The sequence below is a fragment of the Perca fluviatilis genome, chromosome 21 (assembly GCF_010015445.1).
Source record: "Perca fluviatilis chromosome 21, GENO_Pfluv_1.0, whole genome shotgun sequence".
NCBI classification, from domain to species: domain Eukaryota; kingdom Metazoa; phylum Chordata; class Actinopteri; order Perciformes; family Percidae; genus Perca; species Perca fluviatilis.
This window is the reverse complement of record NC_053132.1, coordinates 4,770,942-4,797,339: the sequence shown is the minus strand read 5'-3', so window position 1 is coordinate 4,797,339 and position 26,398 is coordinate 4,770,942. Positions and strand designations below refer to the sequence as shown.

Genomic DNA, 26,398 nt, shown 5'->3' with positions numbered 1-26,398 from the left:
ACATTCATTCTGTCCACTGCACTGCCAATACCAGCCTTCTGTACACGTTTGTCAAGCCTCAAGCTTGTCAAGCTTCTGCAAAGATCTTATAGGTCTTTTTAGGAGATAACGGCAAAAATGGATTGTTTAGGTCGGAGGATTTACGGTCCAAAATAGTGTTTTGTGGAGGGGAAAATAAAGACATTCATTAGTATAACAGCCTAATAAAAGTCAGCCTAATGAGAGCACAATGCATCTTAAAATGATCATATATTTGCATTTATGCCATAACAGTATACATATTTAAGCTATATAGCATTGTAAGCTAAATGACACGTAATATTTCATCTTAATCATCTCCACGCTGTTGCTGCAGTGACATAAGTTGCATGACAAGTTTAGATTCAGTGTCCCCCTCCTCCTCTGTATTGTGCTGCTGTCTGCTCACATTACAGAGCGGGGTGTGTGTGTGTGTGTGTGTGTGTGTGTGTGTGTGTGTGTGTGTCTGTCTATCACCGGTTAATTCCAGTCTCCAGCTCTCCACCTTGTGGTCCACACGCAGCACTGGCTACTGCATGCTTCGCTCTCTTTATTGCTGGAAATTGGGCATGGAAAGCAAACACACACAACGTGCACAGTGCACTGACACAGGTGGTTTGGGCTAAATATATGTGCTGCTATAAATAACAAGAACTAAAAATAACACTCAGACTCAAAAAATAAAAGTCAAAAGCCTTTTTGAAAAGCATGTAGTTGTGGGTTAATGTTTATCATGAATTAGTAAGCAGGAGGTATGGTTTAGTCAATGGCTTTAAGACAACACTGCTACAGCCTGACCTAAAATTATAGGGCAACAGATGCATAGTCTAAACATCCGAAGCAACATGATAGCTTAGTGGAGAAAGACAGTCATATCATAATACAGGCCTTAATTGAGTGAGTCACTCTTTCCGACAGAACACATTTTCCATACCCACGTTACAAAATGTTATCTATAAACACAACGAGTATCACAAAAATTAGGGTGATGGGAAGTTGGTTTGCACTGTCAACAGCTCAGGTGGTAACAAGGACACAGGTCCACAATCATTGGACAGTTTTAATGCCTCTGCTGAGAAAAGATCTCTGGAAATAGGTTATTTTGTTTTTCTTTCCATCTTTTATTTTGTCTCTCATGTTAAAATGTTACAGAATATCGGTTTGCTTTCTGGTAATTTAGGCTGAACCACCTAAATGTGTAACCTGTGTGTTTGATATGAATGTATCAAGTAGGAGCAACTTTAAGCAGATTTAAGTACTAAATGAAATCGGATACTTCTGATATAATTTTTTGTTTATATATATATTTTTTTTGACTCCTTGACCTTCCCTCCTCTCCTTTTTATTTGACTGCCGATTTGGATTGAAGTGGTATCGCTCAATTAGTGCCAAATTGCTTTCCATTACTTCCATGTTGTGCTCTGAACACATCAGTCAAACACATGAAATGACACAAATACACAGTATAATTGCGACCGTTTCACAGTGTGTGTGTGTGTGTGTGTGTGTGTGTGTGTGTGTGTGTGTGTGTGTGTGTGTGTGTGTGTGTGTGTGTGTGTGTGCGTGCGTGCGCGCCCCTATCCCTTCTCCATTGGCGGGAGCGCGGAGCTGGGGGCGGGCCGTGCCGGTGCGTGCTGTTTAAAACGCTTTGGGGGACCTCAACGCGAAGCACAATATCGAGACCGGTCCTCCAGAGATGTGAGGCAAGTTTCACACTTGATCTGGCTCGGCCAAAATTAAAAACACTAAGCGCGCGGAAAAGACGCCGAGGATAGCGGAGGCACAAAACGTCTGGATTATATCTATTTCACCAAGCTGAATCTAACCGGTCCACAAATGAGCAAACAGGTAAACATTTTTTTGAGACAACACAATCTTGAGACATTTCTTTCATACAAGTCCTGTTGTGCTTCAATGTGAGATGTGCTGTGCTTAACAAGTGCTTTGCGCATGTCAGAACAGTTATCTTTTGGCAAACGACCGCCCGTATTAAGTTGTTATGGTTGACTTTATTCGTCATGACGCGCGGACTAACTGGCTTTTACGCACGAGTTCTTCTGCTGCCAAAACAGTCAGATGACCCGCAACAAGTTTCACTCTGTCCGCTCATATTTCGTTTCGCTTCTCATTTGTATAGCCTAGCATCTTTAACATAAGTCTTATTTGCTGAAAGGAGTTGGAAGTGAGACGTGCATGTACTGTTTCTCAGTCTGAGTGGATGATTGCATCAGAAGTCAGTTCCTTTTTTCACCCCCGCACCTGTTAACATTTGTCGCTGGCATTTGGTGCATTCTCTCAGCTCTGCCCGTCTCCCAACTACTCTTTAAAAAAAAACGTTAAAAAAACTATAGGCATAATAACAATAATAATAACAATAATAATATAATAATGGCAATTTCAATTATTATTGTGTTCTTTATTTAGGGAATTCCGTGTACCTCTTTCAGTTTTTCTGCTCGTTTTGAAAAAAGTATAGATTTGGCTCCATATTTACCCATAAGAACCTGCTGCACCGTTTACTGAAATGTTTACACATCAGCAATGTTTAAAAAAAAAAGAAAAGAAAAAGATTACACATTGCTAAGCAACACAGCATCCTCAGTAATTGGGATCATTTTCCATGTAAATTATATGCCAGTTGGACATGCGTGTATTCTTGTTTCGGAACGTTAATACGTCTCATATTTAACTCTCGTGCCTCGCAGACAAATCCATCCCAACAAAATAAATAAATAAAAGAAAACACAGAGCGACCGCAGCAGGTCGATTAGGACAGCCATAACTAATGAGTGAATCCTCACAGGACAGCAGAGAGAAGAAATCCCTGAGGGCTCTCTGAGAGTCAACAAGCCCTCAGCTCTTCTGCACAGCCAAACCCAGAGCTCACTTTTCCCAAAAGGCTTCTTCAAATACCAGACCACGTAACTAAACCTGGGACGCTGACCCAGTGTCCTCTAGAATCTGCACATGTTGAGCAAAGCTCAACGTTTCCGTTGTTGTTGTAAGAATGAAAGTTAAAGTTAAGAGGGTGGATGCGGATGACAACATGACCATGTCAAAATGAAGCTGCACATGCAAAACCTTTTCAGTAGGTCTTGATTTCGTGGAAGGATGTCAAAAAGTGTGCATTGAGATGCACCTCTGAGCAATAGGTCCAAAGTTTGCAAGTGTTGTGGTACATAGTGGGTCTTAAAAATCAGACTTGGATGTTGCTTTAATTTGGTTAAACTTCTAGAACTTGCGGTGCATTTTCAGTTTCCTGCAGTATGTTATTCAAGAGATGACAATAAGGAATCTTATCTGCATATCTAAAATTTCTCAGTTTAAGTTTTCTTTTTATGCGAGCCATCAGTTAGGCAAAACCGTCAGTTCATGGGATCCTGTAGAAACGCTGTAACTCACAATCCAGCAAGAAATGAGTCAGCGCGGTGCAGCCAAGAAAAACATGTCGACTTTCTAAATGACCAATAACGGGACCTGAGTGCAATTACAGGGTGGCCTCTCTCATTGAAAGTTGAAATATCACTGTCGTTTGTCATAACTGGGTGAAATATTGTTGGCACAAAGAGACGAGCTTCGCTGACCCGGGTTATAAAAGTTGTTGTTTTTTTCTCAGGCTGCAGGCACGTCCGACTTGAGAGTGAAGTTATCAGTTCTGACATGTCACGTTCAACAAGTAATTGCTCAAAAGTTGAACCGTTAAAAGTATTTTTATTTTAACAGTGTTGTCAATAAATGCCTTGAAGATGATTTCCTAAAAGTCGATCTGATCTATCTGTAACTGGTTTGACTAACAAGATGTCCTCTGTCTCCGTTTTCTTTTAGCGGATGAACTTGATGAGGTGCAGTCAGCTGATGAAAGAGGAGTGATCACGTCATCCTCCTCTTGTAGACTCCATCTAGGGGCCAGTGAGGCTGAAGAGGTGTCCCTTCAGCCCGCCTCACTTCTTCACCATTTCCTCTCCGAGTTGGTCCCCGAGTGTTTCGAAACTGTTTCTCCAACACTTTTTCCAAAAACTCAGACTGTTTTCCAAAGCAGAAGCAGCACAGCCCTCCCAGACTGTGGTGATGGGAAGTGTGCGAGCCAGCCGCTACAGCATTGTGTCATCAGAGGAGGACGGCATGAAGCTGGCCACTATGGCAGTGCCCAACGGCTACGGGAACGGCAAGAGCAAGGTGCACACGAGGCACCAGCCGCAGAGCCGATTTGTAAAGAAAGACGGTCACTGCAACGTGCAGTTCATCAACGTGAGCGAGAAAGGTCAGCGGTACTTGGCTGACATCTTCACGACGTGCGTGGACATCCGCTGGAGGTGGATGTTCATCATCTTCTGCCTCGCCTTTCTCCTGTCGTGGCTGTTCTTCGGCTGCATCTTCTGGCTGGTGGCCATCTTCCACGGGGACTTGGAAAATAACGGCCAGAAGTGCGTCTCCAACGTGAGCAGCTTCACCGCCGCCTTCCTGTTCTCCATTGAGACTCAAACCACTATCGGCTACGGCTACAGATACGTGACAGACGAGTGCCCCGTCGCCGTCTTCATGGTGGTTTTCCAAAGCATTGTGGGCTGCATTATCGACGCCTTCATCATTGGTGCGGTCATGGCAAAGATGGCGAAACCTAAGAAGAGGAATGAAACTTTGATTTTTAGCCATAACGCCACAGTGGCCATGAGGGACAACAAGCTCTGCCTCATGTGGCGTGTGGGCAACTTAAGGAAGAGCCACCTGGTAGAGGCGCACGTGCGGGCGCAACTTCTGAAATCCCGGACGACAGCAGAGGGGGAGTACATCCCCCTCGACCAGATGGACATAGACGTGGGCTTCGACAGCGGAGTCGACCGCATCTTCCTGGTCTCCCCCATCACCATCGTCCACGAAATCAACGACGACAGCCCCTTCTATGACATGAGCAAACAGGACCTGGAGAACTCAGAGTTTGAAATCGTGGTCATCCTGGAGGGCATGGTCGAGGCGACCGCTATGACCACGCAGTGCCGCAGCTCCTACGTCGCCGGCGAGATCCTCTGGGGCCATCGGTTCGAGCCGGTGCTTTTTGAGGAGAAGAACTACTACAAGGTGGACTATTCTCGCTTCCATAAGACATACGAGGTGCCGAGCACCCCTCTGTGCAGCGCCAGAGACCTCGCAGAGAAAAAATACATCCTCTCAAACTCCAACTCCTTCTGCTATGAAAACGAGATGGCGCTGGAGAACAAAGAGGACACGGACGAGGGGAACGGGGGCAGCGTTGGGCCCGACGGCACCCAGACAGACAACATCTCGGAGACCGAACACAGCCAAGCCACGGTGCCGCTGGAGCCCCGGCCTCTGAGACGAGAGTCCGAAATATGACTGTTCAGACATCAGACCTCACATGAGGGATGTTTTTTTTTTTAAAATCACCTCTCCGCTCCGAAAGGCACAATGAGCCGAGCTGGGCCTTGGGTAGAGGACAAGCCGAACGGTACTGCTGAGGAAAGCGGCAAGGTTTAGGACTTTGTATGCAAGAGTCTGCTTAAACTTGGACTACATACAGTATGACAAAACACAGCACTATGAACCATGTGCATATTGCAGGAAGAATTCTCCATGAGGTCCCCATGAAGTGTCTGGTGACTGCAAGATGACGGAGAGGAGGCAGGTTGTCGACTTGACTTGAAAATTGCAGGCATGTCTCAATTTCTCTGTCCGGCATGAACAAGACGCTTTCAGAAAGGTGGTTTTTATAGTTAGAATATGTCCTCAAGTGCTGCTAGAAAATAGTTCAACTTTGTGCCTTCTTGTAGAACCAAAGAGTACATAAAATATAGATGTCTGGAACAAAGAAGGTACAAGGTAGAGTATTTGTTCCCGAGCTGGTCTCATTGCAGACATCACAGAAGTCTAAATAAACTGCACCAAAAAAAACTCTCTGTATGCAATAAAGTAGAAAACTTTAGGGATTTCCTCTGACTTGACAGCACTGATTTTCTGCTTTGTCCTTTTGCAGTTATTGAGCTGTTCATTGCTGGTCAGACTGATAGAAACATGCCTGCTTATGTCAAGAGATGGAGCAGGGTAGCATTCATGACATCAAACTGACAGAAAAATCATTAATTTAAAACTGAGACCGGGGCGATATGAGAATCTGAATGTTCTTAAAAAGTGCTGCTATAATGTTGCTTCTTTTTATTTTTGTTACGGTTGATAAAACAATACCAAAGAGTATTATTATCATAGTTATGTGTTTTCTTAAAAACAACACCTGCTTAGATTTGGTACAGAGAAGTAGAAAGTTTAGGAAGTTTTACTAAGGTTTGTTTTTCAAGAATGTGTGTACAGTTTTATGTTTTTTTTTTTTTTTTTTTTTTTTTATCGTGAGCCACTTCATCAAGCCTTAATCTGGAAAGTCATGAAGGGGTAGATGTATAAATCAAAGTGGCAAAGGCTTTACTGCAGCGGACAGTGAACAGGAATCACAAGTTCCGCAGCGTTGGGTGAATAAAACAATAACTTTCTGATGTTTGGAGGATTTTTAGGCATCAACTTGAACTTGATTTATTTTTGTATCTTTTTTTTTTTTTTTAAAAGCCAAACTTGCTTTAAAAAGGTTATAAAATATGAAGTGGAATGTGATGGAAACTACATCTCCTGTCTAATGTCTGAATATGATACAGTGTTATGACTGGAGATTGTAAAAAAAGGTTTTCTTGCAAAAATATCAAATCTCCAAGTAAAACATTTTCAATGCCACGTTCCCTTTTTGCTGTACTCCGAGAGACACTTCACTATGAACACTGTGTGTGACCCCGGCATATGAAGTGTTCTGCACAAGAGTTGGCATCAATACAAATTTATATCTTCAAAGAAAAAGAAAAACAGTGACTGAAGGCCACTGGGCTCCATACATCCTACATGTGTAAATACCTCCCTCCCTCCTGCAGTTATTTTGTATCAGTCTTCCAAATGTACTGCAAAACCACGGAATGTACAGATTTTTGTATTAATATTATTATTATTGTACATGCTATTATATTGTTCTTTTTTCAATAAAATGTCAGTGGACAATCAGAATCACGCTGTGTGGCTTGTGATCAGACGTACATACATAATTTTCATACATTTGAGGAAGTTTAACAATAACATCAGATTTTATGTATTATAATTTTATATTAAACTCCACACAAAAAAATTAGACTTTGAGATTGATTGGGTTCATGTTTCTTGCTTTTGAAAAAACACGTTCAATGTGCAAAGTGGCAGCAGAGCATAAAGAGAATATATTACTGTAGCACTATAATATGGAAAAGCAACGCACATTTAGTAAATGTATGTAGTTAAAAAATGCTTAAAGCTATAGTGCGTAGTTTCTGTCTCCCCCATGGGGAATTCTAAGTAATGACAACAAAACTGTTGCCACGTCCACATGATACAAGCCTCCCGTGATCTCGCACCGCCCCCTCCTCCACGCAGCTGCTAGTAGCCAAGGAGGACACGGAGGATTTAAAAAAACAATGATAATGAGGTCATTATCTTCACTCGAGTTTCTGCGCGGGAAAGTCGCCGGACACCACAATCTTCTGACCATAGTCTTACTGAGAGATCCAGAGAGAGTTGTGTGGAGCCGATAGTCTTCATTAGCTTTGTAGCAACTCATCTGGCAACCGCTTGAATGTAACGGATGTTTATTAATATCAAAAAGTTACGTACTAAAGCTTTAAGTACAATTTTGAGATATTTTACTTGAGTATTTCAAAAGTATGCTACTTTATACTTCAATCTTTATTCAGATCACAGGGAAATAATCCACTTTGTACTCGAGATTCAAGAGGTTTATCGTCATATGCACAGTAAAGACAGCTCACACCATGCAGTGAAAAGCTTATTTTGCTTCCCTGCATAAAATAAAAAAATAAAGTAACAACACTACAATAAAGCTAGAATAAGCAATAAAAAAGTTAAAATAGAGAAAAAATGAAAACAAACGTTTGTCTGACAGATGTTCACTTCATATATAGATGAACTACCCAAAAGAGCTGCACATCGACCAGCTACGACATTAAAATGCTGCTTACACATTAATGCATCAGCAATATCAACAACATAACTCACTGACAGGAGCCATTCTTCCACCACATGTATATGTCTACCCTTGATACTTTAAATACATTTTTCTGTAAATATTGTATTTATAAATCAAATTATGAATGCAGGAGTTGTACTCAAAAAATGATAATGTGGTATTGCTATTTCTATATGAAAAGACAACAATATTTTCTTCCACCACTATTTGTATATGAAAAGGATTAAATCAAGCCCTTAAAAAGGTCCCATGACAATGTGCTCTTTGGATGCTTTTATATAGACCTTAGTGGTCCCCTAATACTGTATCTGAAGTCTCTTTTATATAAACCTTAGTGGTCCCCTAATATTGTATCTGAAGTCTGTTTTATATAGACCTTAGTGGTCCCCTAATACTGTATCTGAAGTCTCTTTTATATAGACCTTAGTGGTCCCCTAATACTGTATCTGAAGTCTCTTTTATATAGACCTTAGTGGTCCCCTAATACTGTATCTGAAGTCTCTTTTATATAGACCTTAGTGGTCCCCTTATACTGTATCTGAAGTCTCTTTTATATAGACCTTAGTGGTCCCCTAATACTGTATCTGAAGTCTCTTTTATATAGGCCTTAGTGGTCCCCTAATACTGTATCTGAAGTCTCTTTTATATAGACCTTAGTGGTCCCCTAATACTGTATCTGAAGTCTCTTTTATATAGGCCTTAGTGGTCCCCTAATACTTTATCTGAAGTCTCTTTTATATAGACCTTAGTGGTCCCCTAATACTGTATCTGAAGTCTCTTTTATATAGGCCTTAGTGGTCCCCTAATACTGTATCTGAAGTCTCTTTCCCGAAATTCAGCCTTGGTGCAGAATTATTTAGAAGGTTTTTCTTTAGTATTACTTTCTTCAGTGACATGACTTCTAGCAGCCATGTGGACCCGTGGGAGGCGTGGACATCTCCAGCAGCAGCAGCGTGGGACTGCTGTGACACTAACCAGCTGCCTCGTCCTGCGTCCTTCAATCGCGCAAGAGGGATTTACACCTTCTCTTTTCTCTCCAGCTATGAACATACATTGCTCTCATCCATCGCTCATCCTGTCTTCCATCCTCTCTTTCTCTCTCTCTCTCTCTCTCTGGTCTTTATAATGTCCACTGAATTGTTCATTTCCTAGGTTTGAATCCATTCATAGCAGAGAAATTGAGTCACAAGTGGGATGCAAATTGGATTGAACAATCACCAACAACAATGAAATCCAACAACTACCATCTTCACCATCCTTTGATAGTCTGAATGTTGCTTAAAAATGAGATATGTACTCTGGGAGGGACAGTTCCTGGTAAAACACTGATCTATTGACATAAAAGCACTGAAATGGTCAAAAGTGCCCCTTTTTTGGATCGATGTTTGTGATCAATGTAATCAAAATCAATGATCAACATTAAGATTTTATTGCAATGTGCTCTTACTGATGAGTTCTTAGAAAGCAGAGACAGAGGAAACATTTTGCCTTCAACAGCTCGACCCCTTTCCTTCAACTGCAGAGACAAAAAAAAACAAAAAAAAAAAACACTGGACGTCAACCCAACTCAATGGAAAATTCCTTTGTTTAACATTAAGGAAGACTGACGCTAATGTCAACTTCTGGAGTCAGAAGTTGAGCTTTGAACGTGTGTGTGTGTGTGTGTGTGTGTGTGTGTGTGTGTGTGTGTGTGTGTGTGTGTGTGTGTGTGTGTGTGTGTGTGTGTGTGTGTGTGTGTGTGTGTGGTCATTCATCTGACATAAAGCAGTTACGGTATCCGATTCATCTCGATCATTCATCTCAAAACGGGAAGAGAACGAAAATGAGTCAGGGTTGTTTGCAGTTGATTATAATCAGGATCTGTGTTCCATATTTCCTCTATGAGACATAATTCAAAAACGCATTTCATGTTTGGAACCACAACACACACACTTTAGTAGGGGATTAAATAGAAAATACCCAAGTCGAGCATCTAGAAAAACACAAATACAAGACGGTGGCGTGGAAGATATTCACCTCTTTTATTTATTTCTCTGCAAACAAAAGCGTTTTGTGTGGCACCAGTTAGTCCCTGAAGGGCGACACTGGTGGGAAAGTAAGGAGTTACTTTCCGGTCACACCATTTCATATTGCATTTATTTATTGAATTATCAATTTAAAGTTGTGACCAGGAAAGGCACATTGAAGTTACTTCCTGTCGGAAAGGAAGAATAGTGGCACATTGTTAGTCGCTGTGCAGTGTTACAGCGCTGCAGCTCTGTAGGTGAACGTGCGGGCTTCTATTGTGCAGCTCTGCTCACTCCCTGTTTATGAAAACAATAACACTGTATATCAGCGGAGTAAACATCCAAAGGTAAATGTTAGGCCAACTTCCACTATTCACCGTGTAAACCCCTGAGATATCAAGTATCCAAATTGTTTTTTTATCTCTATTTATTTATGTTTTATACATCGTGCTCCACAGCTGATTGAGCCTTGTTCAGACTTTCAGAGCTACAAATGTAATCTGGAAAACAACAATGTAAGGAGTAAAGACCCGCAACACAAACACAAACACAATCTGTGCTCCTGAACTATAACCGGAACCCCTGGCTTTTATGGAAAGCTTCTGGGAACCTGACGTTCAAACGGGCTGAGCTCTCAGCCAGACCTGTGATCCTCCGCGTGCTTTGTCCCGAGCTGAAGCCGAGTCTTCCTGCTTCACACGGACCCCCGCTTAGCCAGACAAAACCATCGTCACAGCCCCGAAGCTGCTCAGAGGCTTCTGTACACTAATGAATACAGTATCAAACTATTTTAGATGCCTTGGCCATAACCAAGTTATTACCCATTGATTTGATCTGGACCAAGTGGACATTCTGACTTTCCAATGCAATGTGACATCCATGACATTTTTCATAGTCAGTTTGAAAATTCACTTGGAGCGGCTGTGGCTCAGGTGTAGAGCGGTCTGCAATGGAAGGTTGGTGGTTCGATCCCTGGCCCCACAGTCCCATGTCGAAGTGTCCTTGGGTAAGACACTGAACCCCGAATTGCTCCCGATGCTGCTAGCCTGGTCCTACCAGACTCTGGTCCATTAGCCTGGTCCTACCAGACTCTGGTACACTAGCCTGGTCCTACCAGACTCTGGTACACTAGCCTGGTCCTACCAGACTCTGGTACACTAGCCTGGTCCTACCAGACTCTGGTACACTAGCCTGGTCCTACCAGACTCTGGTACACTAGCCTGGTCCTACCAGACTCTGGTACACTAGCCTGGTCCTACCAGACTCTGGTCCATTTCATTTGTACAGAGAGTCTGGCCTCTCTCCATTGACAAGTGTTAACTTCCTTGAAGGCGGGTACTCTGTTGAAGTTTAAAACTATTGGATCTGCCCAGAGCCATTCTGGATCTGCCATAACCAATCGCTAACGTTTGGTCGTGCCGTCGGCTTAGCATCGCTAGCGTTCGCCTTGGCGAACTCCTTCACCAATAACGGAGCGAGCTGGAAAATCAAACTTTTCCCGAACCCCGTGGGGAGGAGGGCCACAACATCACGGCCCCCAACACAACTCAGCAAAGATTGTTCTTGCTCAGGATTTAACTTCTGGATATTCGGCAGCATTGCCACAACGGACCGAATGGCTTCGCTCGCATCTTTCTCCGCCGCCATTACGGAACTACAACTCAAACTAGCACACAACCTCAACGCCATCATTCTCAGCCACTCCCTCTGTTCGCTGATTGGACCGGTAAAGATTTGAACGGAGAAAACCCGTGAATATACCGCAAACCCAGATGACGTACTGAAGGAAAATTGAGCGGAAGTACGTAGGAGGGCGGAGCCAGGTTACGATGCTGCGCCATCAGAGTAAAAATGTCTGAATTAGAGTGCGGATCGGGCTGCATTTTTCTGTCCGAGCCCGGCCCGCGTCCGACAGAGCAGTAACCGGACCCGGCCCGAGCCCAACAGGCTTTGAGATATTTCTGTCCGAGCCCAACGCAGTTCAAATCTCTTTTTTTCCCCTTATACTAATGACACATGTACGTTTGTTTGTATGGAAAGCTTTTATTCAGTCCTTCCAGAAAAATGCGGAGTTTTTTTGTGATTGTTGCAGGCAAAAATCCTTGATTATGCAGCACGTTTTCTTAAAAAATGCGATGGAATATGTGGGATACTTATGCAATTTTATGCGATGAAATTGCGGGAACTTGCAAAAATTGCGGGGAATATCAAATCATGCAAGCCCCGCATATTTTGCGCGGAAATCGGCAATTTATGCGGCGAAAGTGCGGCGTATTTGAAAAAATATGACCCTGCATAAATATGCAGACTTTGGCTGATTATGCATTGAATTATGCGATCGCATAATCGCGTTTTTCTGGAGGGACTGTTTAAGCAGCTGTAGGAAGACATTCGAACAACAGATGAGCGCATCAGCGCACACGGGGCAGCAAGTGCACGTTAACACACGGCGCGCACCTACATAATAAGCTTTTTTAAATTAAAAAAGTTCAATGCCTTTTCGCGCTGATATGACCGAGCCCAACCTGAACATAATTTCTAAATATCTGTCCGAACCCGGCACGGCCCATCTGGTACCGTCGGGCTCGGGTCGGGTATCCATCCTCTAGTGTGAATGTTTATCTGATGAGCAGGTGGCGCCTTGTACGGCAGCCTGGGCCACCAGTGTATGAATGTGTGTGAATGGTGAGTGGTTCCTGTACTATGTTAAAGCGATTTGAGTAGTCGTTAAGACTAGAAAAGCGCTCTATAAATAAAGTCCATTTACATTTGTGTACACGATACTTTCCACAACTATCAGACCATGATAACTAGGGCTGGGTATCGCCAATGATTTCCCGAATCAATTTGATTCACAGGGTCCCAATTTGATTATATTTTTTAATTGCTATCAATTAGGTTAAGTTACAAATCAAATCAATTTAGTTTGGCTATAAAAAGAGATTCCCAGAGAGCTTCTGCTGTGATTTGTACAAGCAGGAAGCAACTGTCAAATCTTTTTTTTTTTATAATGCACCAGGTTAATTAAGAATTGACCACCAAAAAGATAGTTTAAAAGTACTTTTCACTTATACATCCATGGTGAAAAGGCATACATTAAAAGATCGATTTCAGGATTTTATAAATCAATATCTGATGACCCCCCGCAAAAGATCGAATTCTAATTGGAGAATCAATTATTTTAACCCAGCCCTAATGGTAGCTCTCAGCCAGACCTGTGATCCTCCGCGTGCTTTGTCCCGAGCTGAAGCCGAGTCTTCCTGCTTCACACGGACCCCCGCTTAGCCAGACAAAACCATCGTCACAGCCCCGAAGCTGCTCAGAGGCTTCTGTACACTAATGAATACAGTATCAAACTAATTAAGATGCCTTGGCTATACCGGTTTACCAAGTTATTACCCATCTGGACCAAGTGGACATTCTGACTTCCCAATGCAATGTCATACTATTCATGACAACGTTTTCAAATAGTCAGTTTGAAAATTCACGCAATACTTTCAACAACAATTAGACCATAATAACAGGAACACTGATATCATCAGCTATATTCTGAGAACAAAAGAAGCCAGAAACCAGAACTCCCCAGTATGTTGGTATCCAACTGACTTGCTACTCACTATTACCACTTTCCTTGCCTCTCAAAACCCAACCCCTGGTCCAAGAGGAGAAAGTATGTACAGTATGGCATTGCCAGTAGGGCTGGGCGATATATCGATATAAACAAATATATCGATATATTTTTAAATGAGATATGGAATTAGACCATATCGCATATATCGATATAGTTCAAATGTGATCCTTGCTCCCATAGATATGTCACCGTGAGGTTCTAAACATACGTCAAAACCCGCCGCCATCTTGGAACAGGGGTCCGAAGCATTCAGATCAACGCTAAAGATGCCGGACTTTTGTACTGCTTAATTATGTTCGATAGAGGAAATGAAAAGAACAAACAGCATGGATAACATTTAACAGGTGACAATGTGTTTTATGATTATATATGCCGCCGCCGACCAGCAATCTGAGCCCGGCGGCGGCAGCGGAGGCGGAGAGCCCCGTGGCCGCGCGTAGCGTCTCTTCCCCCGGCAAAAACACCGCTTCGCTCGCGGCGTCGGTCCCCGCTGATCCAGATCGGACCAGCCAAAGACAGAGTTGTGACCGGTAGGATCTTAACGTAGTCCAGCACGAACTGTAGTGTCGATATCGGTGGAAAGTTCCACTAAGTTTGCCCGGCGCAGGCGGACAAAGAAGCTACAGCCGGGGGCAGCGCACGTCGCGGCAGGATCTGGAGCTCAGTGCCCGTTAAAATTACATGTAACGCATAAATACATACAGAAATAAATAGTGGAGGAATGAGCCTGGACATTTCAGTCTGTTTAAACTTCACCTTGAAGCAGAAACTCTTAGTTCAGAAGGGTGAAGTTTCCGTTTGGACTCAGATCTGTGAACCGATCATAATAAATTTCTTTGTTTTGTAGTCGATAGTTCATCTTTTAGTTTACTTAAGTGGAAGCAGTATCAAGTGGAAGAATGGGACTATAACCTAGGCTTACAGGCATGAGGCATTACATTTTGAACAAAGTAGATTATATTAATATCAAAAGCTTAATTGACCTTTGGAATGAATCACAAATGGCCTATGGAGCTTTGATTTCAAAAAAGATACTCCTGTTATACAGTATTTAGGTTTCCATTTTATTGTTATTTGAACAGCTGAGCATTTAATCATGAACCAGGTGAAGAAACCGGTTTATTATTTATTTGATTTTGCAACTGTTTCTATGAAACTACTTGTGACATGTCATATTTGATTTGGGCTTTGACTGAACATTTGCTCTCACTTCGCGGAAAAAATATCGGGATATATATCGTATATCGATATTCAGCCAAAATATATCGGGATATGACTTTTGGTCCATATCGCCCAGCCCTAATTGCCAGGCAGGGCGAAGTATGTTTGGTGGTTCAGCCACGCGGAAACATGCTGGCTAACGGGGCTCTGGTATAGATAGGTGGACCAATCATCAACAAAAACATTCAGGATTACCACTTTTTAGAGCCACAAATGTGCAGCTGCTGTGTAAATCATATGTGGATTAGTGTCAATGTGACAATGGAAAAGCGATTGTTTGTAGTGATGAACTGAATTTGTAGTTGAAAGAATGACTGAGTAGAAAAGTGAGCAAAGGTTTCAGTTTTGAACATTGCCTCCAATCATTTGAATGGGAAAATGTCCGGTAAAACGTTAAATATTTTTGAAAGTATGAAAAGGTATGAATGAGAAAAGTAATAGCGGCCATGTCCTAATCGAGCTTAACGTGTTGATGTTTGAATTAAGTTTCTACGTTAAAACATTTGGAAGTAGTTAAGTGCCTTACAAAAACGCGACGTGGGAATAATAAAGAATTTTTGTAGGTGGAAGAACCTTGCAGCACTCACACCAATAAAGCAGCAGGTTTCTGTGTGTCTCAGCCACGCAGGCCTGCAGAGAGACTGTGGAATTTTCCAAGGGGCTGACCATCCAGTGGACTCTCAACGCTTCGCTGCCCCTCACTGGAGCTGCACTTTGAAGCTCTGCCAATTGCTGTTGACCCGTATTTGATGTGACGCCAAATACTGTCACTGACTAAGACAAAACCACTGTCATCAGATGGCACATCTGGTTGTTTTCTCCTGAACTGTAACCTCTTTTGCATCAATTGAAACTTTCTTCACATTATTCAAATTCTTATTAGCAAACCAGTCTTTCTGCGATCCTTCTGCATGAATTGTGGGTAACGGGCGTGCTGTAGGGGTCTGCCTGCATTGCTGGCATTATTTGGCTAAATCCAGAGCAGTGGGGTTGGCCAATGGGTGATTTGTTAGATCTCTGGTTTGTGTTGTCGACTAACATGTCACAGCCAATGTCAAGCGAGAGTGTATAGAGAGAATGATCCTACACCCCAGCCCGTCCACTAGGGCTGGGTACCGAATTCAATACTTTTCAGGCACCGACCGAATTGCCTACATAGTATCGCGTATCGAAAAATCCCTCGTCATTCAATACCCAATTTCAATACCTAAGGAGTAAACATCATCAGCGTGAGTGAGCCAATCAGCACGCAGCATGATTCTACCAAGATCTAATAATTTTGGTGAATGGCTGTCTAACATTACACGTCGTATAGACACGCAGGAAAAAGAAAAAAAACTCTACGTTACGCACAGTAACGTAGTAGTAGCTGAAACATGAATAAGATTTGTGACGTAATGTTGTCATTTCTTTTGTTTATAAACTGGTATCGAAAAAAAAAAAAAAAAAGTATAATTTAGGAATCGGTATCCAAGAATTGGTAGAGATATCGAAAAGTTTTGAACAATGCCCAGCCCGGACGTCCACTCCGCTCTGCACCAGCCAACCTGCTTGCTGCCCCCTCACAGCGAGGGACAACTAATCACTCAACGAAATCCTGACTGTTTGTTGTCCTGTCTAAATGGTGGAATGAGTTCCCCATTGACATCAGGACGGACCAAAGCCTACACATCTTCCGCCGCAGGCTAAAAACATCTCTTCAGACCTTGGTGAATAAAATAAAAAAACCTTACAGTTGCACTTTAATTTGGCTCTTTGTAGTTTTACTTATTTAAAGCTAATGTATTTGCACTACTTGTTGTTGGAGTTTGTACCTTCAGGGTTGAAAGCACTTCATCGGAAGTCGCTTTGGATAAAAGCGTCAGCTAAATGACATGTTATGTAATGTAATTAAACAGAGTCCTTGCGCTTTAGTGGCATTTTGAGTAGCATTTGACCAAACACTATTAACCCAAACAAGTTGTCCGTCCCATATAACACCAAAAAATGCATCCCTCCAGTTCCTGCCAGTGAAATTCAGAATACAGTATAAGATTCTGTTGCTTACCCACAAAGCACTACATGACCTTTACCCCAGCTACATTTCGGGGCTTATTCGTCACTCCACTTCACACACCCTCAGATCCTCAAACCTTGGTCTTTTATCCATTCCTCGCTCGAACTATAACACCAAAGATGATCGGGCCTTTGCCATTTTGGCCCTGACCCTTTGGAATCGTTTCCCTTATTCTGTCAGGTCTGCTAAATCTTTGGACTGTTTAAAGTCTCTTTTAGAAACCCACCTTCATACACTAGCCTTCCTGTAAATGGCTACACCCCCTTTATGCTGTATTTTTATACTGTAAATCATGTTTATTCTTATATGGTCATATGTATTGCACAAATGTGTGTGAAGCACTAACCGTGTTTTGAAAAATATATAAATAAAGCTTTATTTAGTTACTTACTACAGGGGCTACTAACTTCTTCCCTGATAACAAAATAAAAGCGTTTGCAGATTGATAGAGACTTTGGCAGCAGGTTGTAGCAGGTTAAACAGAAGGTTGGTAACAACATGTTGCTATTAAGTCACCGCCTGAATAATTCATCAGCCTTCCTGACACTCTTCTTTGTCTTGTGTTGTCCTTTTAGAAGGCCTAATTAGATCTCAAGTGCTTCTGACCAGATATATCATATCACCAAAACAAAGGTCTTCTCCACTTCTGGCATCAGCTCACTGGCAGTGACCCCCCATACACTGAGATAGAGTATTTCACACTATATTTAGAGAACGGGGAGAGGCCATGATGTCTCTCTCTCATGGGTGGGCCAAATTCTCTAGGTGGGCAAAGCAGAGAAAGGGGAGGTAACCTTGCTCCTTATGACCTCATAAGGAGAAGATTCCAGATCGGCCCATCTGAGCTTTCATTTTCTCAAAGGCAGAGCAGGATACCCAGGGCTCGGTTTACACCTATCACCATTTCTAGCCACTGGGGGACCATAGGCACGCATATTAATGTTAAAAAAAACTCAAAGTGAAATTTTCATGCCATGGGACCTTTAAGAGCGGAGCTAAGACAAAGAATGTAGTAAATTAGGGCTGCACAATTCATCTAATTGCGAGGTCACTCTGTGCGATTACATAGCCGCATAAATTGTGTGATTTAAGTAAACAAAAAGGGGAGCCGTCTCCACGCGGTGACATCCTTCACTTTACTCAAGCGTTAACAAACGATGACGCCACCGTGTCTTAAGAAGCTTGGCGTTCACTGTTGACTCCCTTTACATTGTCTTTGCCATTTCTTTTCCTCTCTGGTTCATGCTTCTGTGTTGAATACACATTGAAACCCCTTGTAACAACGTCCTCGAAAGATCAGTAGATCAGAAAATCAGCAATGAAATAACGTACTAATGGCACTTTAATTTTTATCAGGTTGTTTGGTTCACTTTAGGGAGGATTTTTCAATCAGCATAATCACTCTGGGATCAGCTAATGAACAAAATACTTTCTAATAACTCGAAGGCATGCCGAGCATAGATTAGAGATAATTTTGGTCAGAGGCCCTGCCCTGGAGGTTGAGACTGTTTTGCATACAGTTACCCGGCACATGCGGCCTAAAGGCTCTGACACACCAACTCGACGGCCGACCTTCGGCAGAAAAGGCAGTTGGACTGATCAGTCAGCTCAAAAAAGTGCCTCGGAACACACCGAAGCGATGCCGACTTGAGCATACGTTCTGCGCGAGACGTAATACGTCTCCATAACACCAGGGGGCGCTAATCTGTATTGTAGCCCAAAAAAAATGAAAACCGGAAATGACGGAACATCTCTCTAGACCTCGTAAACACAGAGCACGCTGTCGTCAGTCATTGTTTTCATCAGAGAGCGTTGATAGTAGTCAAGAAGGATCGTTGTTGTCATTACTCGCTGAACGGAAGAAAATACGATGGCTAGCAATAAGAAGATAGTGGCGTTGTCAGCTCTCGGGCTTCTTCTTGTGGACGAAGCACTGATTCGCTAGTCAAGGGCTAGCACTCCACCAATCAGATTGGTCATGGAGTCCGACTGCCCACTGGCCGATTCAACAAGTCAAATCGGCCAAAATGAAGGCCGACGGCTCCTCCAACTGACGACGGCACGGAACACACCGAACAGACTCGAGTCACCAACCTCGCCAGACTGTCCGACGGACGATAATCGGGTTGGTGTGTCAGAGCCTTAACCTTGACCTTCCCAGTGGGGGTGTGGAGGGTGTGGGGGCTCAGGTTGCTATCGCAGCAACCTGAGCCCGGCAGCGGGGCTTTACTGTTTGACAGATGGGGTTGTCCTCACATTTAGCATTTAGTGTTGTGTGGCAGGGATTAGCCTCTTCATGCACGCTGACAGACGAGGAGAATTTAAGAAACACGTTGCGATGCAAAGCTGTAGGTCAACTGTGATTTGTTATGAGCCCCCTGAGACAACAAGAAGGGAAACGTGACACGTGTGTGAAAAGACATGTCCTAGTTAGTTATGATTTAGTGATTTGAAGGTCAAAACACATTAAGACTTAAATCAGGCTGAATGTATATTAAAATATAACCATTACAGTATATCAACACTGAAACATTTATCATATGTAATCACATTTAAGACATTTTTTCGAAATTTGACCTGCACGTTACAGAATCTATGCTGACAAAGATCTCTCTTTAAAACCAATTATGAGTGTATTCTATCTAACCTCTACTTTCTTGGCTTTAAGTTGCTTTTGGCTCTCTATAGAGCTGCAAAGATTAATCGATGAATCCATCAGTTGTCAACTATTAAGGTGATGGCCACCTATTTTAATAATCAATTGATCAGTTTAAAAGGTCCTGTGTGTAACGTGTTTAGTTGTTCATTATCAAAATCTGTGTTTCCTGTTCACAATCTTGTCCTTTTTCATGAATATTTACCTCCACCATCAACTCCAAGTATTCCTTCTGGCTTGAAATTTTTACATTTGCATTTGGATGAACTGTGGTAGACGCTCCATATTCATGCGCCATCTTGAAATAAGTTAGCTGGTAAGGGACATACAGGACATGCTGCGCCGCCTTTTGCGTTTTCGCTGTCACATGATAAACTCACAGCTGCTGCTAATGCTGCTAATGGGTATCGTGGCTTCCCGGGCCCCGGCAAGTTTGAAGAAGAAAACATGAAGGACCACACTTATTCAAAATCCAAAATTTCAGGAACAGGAGTCTTCTTTTTTGCCCAGAAAAGGGATTTTGAAAAGAGCAAGAGACCGGCGTCATCAGAAAAAAGCGTGAAGGCTACCGTAGCTGTAATAAGTACTTTGAACTGCGTGGCGAGAGAGAGTCGATTGAGATATATGATCTCAACGCTAGATGGGAGAAATTCCCACACATTGGACCTTTAAGTCATTTCATATGCTTATTCTCTCCTCTGTGACAGTAAACTGAATATCTTTTGAGTTGCGGACAAAACGAGATTTTCCAAACAACTAATCGATTAATAGAGAAAATAATCAACGATGGAAATAATAGTGAGTCGCAGCCCTAGCTCTCTGCACACGATCAGCCACAGAATCGCTTCACGTCAGTGGGATCCGTTGTTTTCCTGGGGAAAGAGTGAAGATGCTGAAGGTCACTACTGTGGGTGGTGCACTCAAGATTTGACACCTTTTTTTTAGGTCTTTATTTTAAGTACAGATGACATAGTGAAGGGGGGGGAGAGAGAGAGAGAGAGATTAGGAATGACATGCAACAAACCTCCCCAGCCAGACTCGGAATCAGGGAAGACGTTTGTATTTTTTATTAACCCATGCGTACCTGCAAACCTTGGTGACGGTAACCTACGCTACACTGTGCGTCTGCACTGTTTAAGGTGTCCCTACCAGTGAGCACAGCTCGGGAGTAAATCCCCCATGGTCTTCTATTAATATATTTTGTTTTGCTTGGCCAAGGAATATTTTACACACAAAATGCAACTTATGAAACCTTCTGAAGTAACATAAAAGCAGTTGTACATATTGTGAGCTAGTGAATGGTGACACAGCTCATATTTCTAATCCTGTGTAGAAAGCTTAGATTGTTTTTTTAATAGACGTGTATTTTTTTCCTTTTTCTTCTTTAATGATTTCACACCACATAAAAATGAGTAATACACATGTTAAAAAACGATTATCCATTTGCTTCACCTGAGTAAAGAATGCAGCATTAGGGACTCTGTGGACCCACAATAAAAGGTTTCCGAGCCAAAGCACCACAGTTTGTTCAACAAATTCCAGTTCTGATCCTCCTATTATCCGCCCATCAAACGCCTGCGAGAATGTCAGGTTGGCAAAAAAGCCAAAGAATGTGAGGGATGTGAGAGGCGGTGCGATGTAGCTGCGTAACGGCAGGGTCATTTGGTCTTTTGTGGCGGACCACAACAGGGTGACAATGCTTCAGAGAGGGTGCCAGGTACACACTACGGGGTTAATACACCTTGTGGAACGAACAGAGATCTCTGCTGTCTCATCCCGCTGATAACCACACGCACACACGCACACACGCACACACGCACACACGCACACACACACACACACACACACGCACACACGCACACACACACACACACACACACACACACACACACACACACACACACACACACACACACACACACACACACACGGCCAATTAGGAAGCGCTCCCATCACCATTACAAGGCCGAATCATTTTTTCAATTCAATCTGGCCTCACTTGGTCTTTTTATAGAGCACGACACGTGGGACAAATCAAATCAGAGAGCAGACTTTCCCCTCACAGGGCTGCTGTGGGGGAGGAGAGCAGGCCACAACATCAGTGCATGCACTTTGACATCAGGAGCTCATGCACTGAATAATCAGAGTCTCCTGTAGACTTTTGGTATTTGGTCTGATTTATAAGCCTGATAATCTTCTTGTGCAGGAGCCAGAAAAACAGCAACAGAAAAATTTCCACAAAAATGGCAACAAGCGTGGATGAGTTCTCCAAGTCGACTTATTGGAAAAAATAACTCACCCCGGGCGCTGTAAATGGCTGCCCACTGCTCCCTTCAGGGATGGGTTAAATGTAAGTGTATGTGACAAAGTACTTTACCGTTAAAAATCAACATTTAGGTTAACTGTTCAAAGCAGCCACTGTCACAGCTTTTTTATTGACTGAAAATGGCATAAAGATGATGGATCATCGGTCACTGATGATTGGTTTGGGCAAAATAACCCCTCTACCAAACCGATGATGGCTAACATGATGTGGGACTGAATGATGAAGTAAAACAAAAAAATGGCAAATCAGTCTAATTATCAGGCAATGAAAAAAAAAAACATCAACTACATTTATAAGCGTTTATCAATGGCCGACTCGTACAGTATTTATATACAGTACAGTCTGTACAGTCATCGGCCCGCATGTAAAAGAGTGGTCATTGTCTATGCTCTTTACTCCTCCTAAATTTGGACTCAGGCTGTATCCTGTATGGCAGCTGCTGGGCAACTAAATCATATTGTTTGATAGCTGGAGATCTACTTGGGGAGTCAGAAGAGGCCCTGGCACAGACTCCGCTCGCCATAACTGCACTGCCAGTGGCACCCAATGGAACTTAGCCGTTGATCATATTTTGACTGGTGACGTCAAACACGGAGGCTGCACAGACAGGGCTGGGTCTTTCAAGAAGGTTTAAATCATGGTTTTCTGCTGTCAATTAAATGCGGCAACATGCTAAAAATAGGTCCAATGGGGACAGAAGTATGAACAGTCGGACAATTAACCAGGTTGTTAACAAGCCGCCAGCTTAGTCAAACCTATTTGGAAGACAAAAGGAGTTTGAACAGTAAAACAATCACCCAAAATGTACAGAGACATCCATTACAGTTTATAGACCCACATCATGAAGAATGTAGGGATGTTTTAAAAAATAAAAATAAATGCAATTTAGCATTAAACTTTAGCGTTGAGCTCATCCTGACCAAGCTGATCTTAGACGGAGAAAGTTAAGCCCAGTCGGACAATGAAGACCTGAGTCTGAAGAGCTGAGTTTGAGGTGTGCCGCTTTGGGATAAAGCCTTTCCTCTGGCACCATTCTCAGGACAAAATACTTACTTTTTTTTTTAAGCCTTACCAACAAAGTGGTTCTAGCACTGTCAGTTGGTCCACCACTAGATCTAGGCACAAACATCTCAAAAACAATTGATTGCCATGAAATTTTGTACAGACCTTCACGCTGCCCTCAGGATGAATTGTAATCACTTTGATGATCCCCTGGCCCTTCCTCTAGCAGCATAATCGTCAAAATTGTTATTACCAAGTACCTTCAAAACTAATATTCCCATCAGCCTCCACAGTGATTTGGGTTTGGGGCAATTAAGCGTATATTAGCATGCTAACAGGCTAAATTAAGATCGTGAAGATCGTAAAGCAGCAGCATGTTGCTTTGTCATTGTAAACATTTGCATGCTGTCGTTAGCATTTAGCTTGAAGCGCTGCTCTGCACAAGTACAACCTCGGTTTCTTACCACTTGAGGGTTAACACAAGTAAGAACACAAACATTTTCAATCCATCTAACAATCTTGTTTTCTGGTGTACAATGAACATTAGAACTCTCCATTAGTGTCCAACATACTTGACCAGAAGAGAGCAGCTTTGGCCTATCAGAGTTTCCACGTGGCTCACGAGTCACCCGCAATTTCCACCAACTGCGGAACGGCTGCGGACCGGCTCCGCTGCGTGTCGGCTCCGTGCTCCGCCATCCTTCAATACCCACCAGGTCCGGATTTGTTGCGGAACGGCTGCGGCCATGACTGACCGCTGAATTCACGAGGACCCACGAGATCTCGCAAATTCACGTATGATCATGCGATATAACAGAATGTACTTTCTATAAACAGAACCACAAAACCAACAACAGTTTGGCCTGTTGACTTCAGGCCCGTCTCCGCCCATTATGACTTTTTCAAGGTGTAGTGCAGGGAAATATGATCCTCCGTGAGCATGTTGTATTTTATTTTGAAAATTAACCGGATGTTTTATTTTGTTTCTGTGCTCGACTTCCTGTCCCGCACTATCTGCCCTGTGCTGAACTGCCGCAGAGCTCTCTGGCATCCGGCAAAAATAGAAGCTCTGCGTATCTGCTCCGAAGGGCTGCAGATCACCGGAGGTGGGACGCAGTCGGAACGCAGCCGTTCTGCAGTCAGTGGAAAAGCAAGCATTGACTTTAATGGAAACAAATTGACACTGCCACCGTTTCGGAGCGGATCTGCAGCCGTTCCGCAGTTGGTGGAAATTGCGGTTCAGTCCGCCACATACCAACCTGCTGGCTCATGCACGGGTCACCATTTTGTTTGACCACTATCGTCATGTTTCACACTTATACACCAGCTCCTTCACCACAGAGGGGTCAGCAATTCCCATTTCAGTAACAAGTGGGATTACTCCGATATCCTCGCAGTATCTACCGACTGTTTGCTCAAGGTTTTACCAGCTGTGTTACAGCTACGTGACACTTCCTCTGCAGGGGGGTCAAGCGCAGAGCGAGTGGTTTCACTTTGACCAGAGGCTCTAGCTATACTCAAAGGGCTTTCTGACATTAACATGTGCCTCTTGCTGTGTATAATGTTACAGTGACTAACTTACTTTAATCCTTTGGTGAGCATAAAATGTGTTTTCGAGATCTGGGTCAAAATGTCTTTGCACAATTGCAGGGTCAGCTCACACTATTTTTTTTATGGGTTTACCCTTGAAAGTCAAAAAGGTCCGTTTTGAACAAGATTTAAAGTGCTATTACATAGAAATCAAGATAATAGTGGCAGCGCCACACCATTTACCAAACAACATGCATCGCCGTGTCAGTCCAAATTACCCACATTAAGCACTCTGTGATGTAATGGCATTTATTTTAGTGTTAGTAGGCTAAGGGAAACTCAGGAGGAGGAGAGGTTAGTGAGGCCAGCGTCTCCACGGAAGGTGACCGTGCGAACGGATCCTGCTATCCGAACTAACTGGAAATGACGAGTGGGATGGGCGTGACAAACGCAACCCATGGCAGCTGATTGGACGATCGCGTCACATGGGTCTGGCTGGTCCCTAATTTCAAAACAGACTGTCATGGCGGCTCGTTCAGAGTACGATCTCATATTGTACTAAAATATTTCACCGAAACGTGTTTCTGAAAACATTTTAAGCGAGAAATAGGCCGTGCAGTTGCTGAATCTGTCTTCATTTCAGATCGACAAAGGTCAGTTTAAAAGATTTTCATCAGATTTTGAGAGACACCGAGCCGACCGCTCCTCAGGTGGAGTGGGGTGCCGCTGCAGGTCACGTCACCTGCAGTAATGTCAAGTGGGAGAGAGGCTGCCCAGAGCTGGAGGATGCGCCAGCGTTGTTTATAGTCTGGTGTGTGGGAACATTTTGGATTTCATGGTACCTATGATGAAATAAAACAATATATAGAACTGCCACTGTGTGCATGTTTTGTGCAACATGCATTCAATATGCTAATTTTAGCTATATATCATATGCTGAAGTATATTCTGGAGTGTTAAAGATTAAAAGAAAAAATAACAAGAACCGTACAGAACCGAAAACCGTGACCCAAAAACCGTGATACGAACCCAAACGTGGGTTTTGTGAACCGTACCACCCCTACTACGCATCACATGAGTTCGCCCACCCGACACAGCGTTTGTTCCTGGGGAGATGGATCCTTGCGTTCCACCTCCTGTGCGCCATGAATGTCTGAGCCTCAGCAAGCACAGACTCACAGACACTATTGCATTTTTCCGTGCCAATCTTTTTGTTGCACAGTGAGTCATCTATGGGAAATACAGAGGATGACATTTTTCATTCATTTCCCATCCTCATGTGTAACAGAGATTAAGTAGCCTGCAAATTAAACAGTTAGTGTTAAAGATGTGAAACATTATCCACATAAATTATCAAACTTTTATGGAGCATCAGCGGATATAATTATGGTTGTTCATAGACAATGTCACAGATGTATGCTAGTAAGCAAAGTGGAAACTTTATTGCGTAATATTTGGTGAGTTTCGGCACTTTTCACTTCGAATTCTCCACGTTAAAGAGCCAGAAAAGACTTTGCGGAGGGCCCCCACATTCTCACATCTGCTCAATAGTTTGCGTGAAGGCCCGCACATTCTCACGTCAAGTAAATTTTTATAAATCACACCGTGTGCGGGAAAACCAGCGTATGCAAGCGTTTCGTGCGTACGCAACGTTTATACATGAGGCCCCAGGTCTCTTCATCCCAGAGCTTTTCAGAGGGCTTATGTTGCTGTAGGCACCTTACTGAAAAAGGTTGGGATGTCTCAAAGAAAGCCTACAGTGGCATTCTTTAACTTTACGAGGGCACGTGCTGATACTTTGGGGTTAATTCACTGGAGCTTAACTGTCACAACGGAGAATTCATTATACATGTGCCAATAAAAATGAACTTATTTGTCATCATATAGTTT

The 26,398-nt window shown here is 43.0% G+C and overlaps 1 protein-coding gene and 1 long non-coding RNA gene across 2 annotated transcripts in view; one reads left to right on the top strand and one right to left on the bottom strand.

The window, feature by feature from the left end:
- LOC120551570 overlaps positions 1-26,398 on the bottom strand; it is a 111,952-nt gene that overhangs the window by 58,072 nt on the left and 27,482 nt on the right. The window lies entirely within an intron of this gene.
- On the top strand, positions 1,682-5,960 carry kcnj2a (potassium inwardly rectifying channel subfamily J member 2a). Its single transcript, XM_039789055.1, has 2 exons — positions 1,682-1,866; positions 3,844-5,960. The coding sequence occupies exon 2, from the start codon at positions 4,087-4,089 to the stop codon at positions 5,368-5,370; it is 1,284 nt and encodes a 427-aa protein (XP_039644989.1). The 5' UTR covers positions 1,682-1,866; positions 3,844-4,086; the 3' UTR covers positions 5,371-5,960.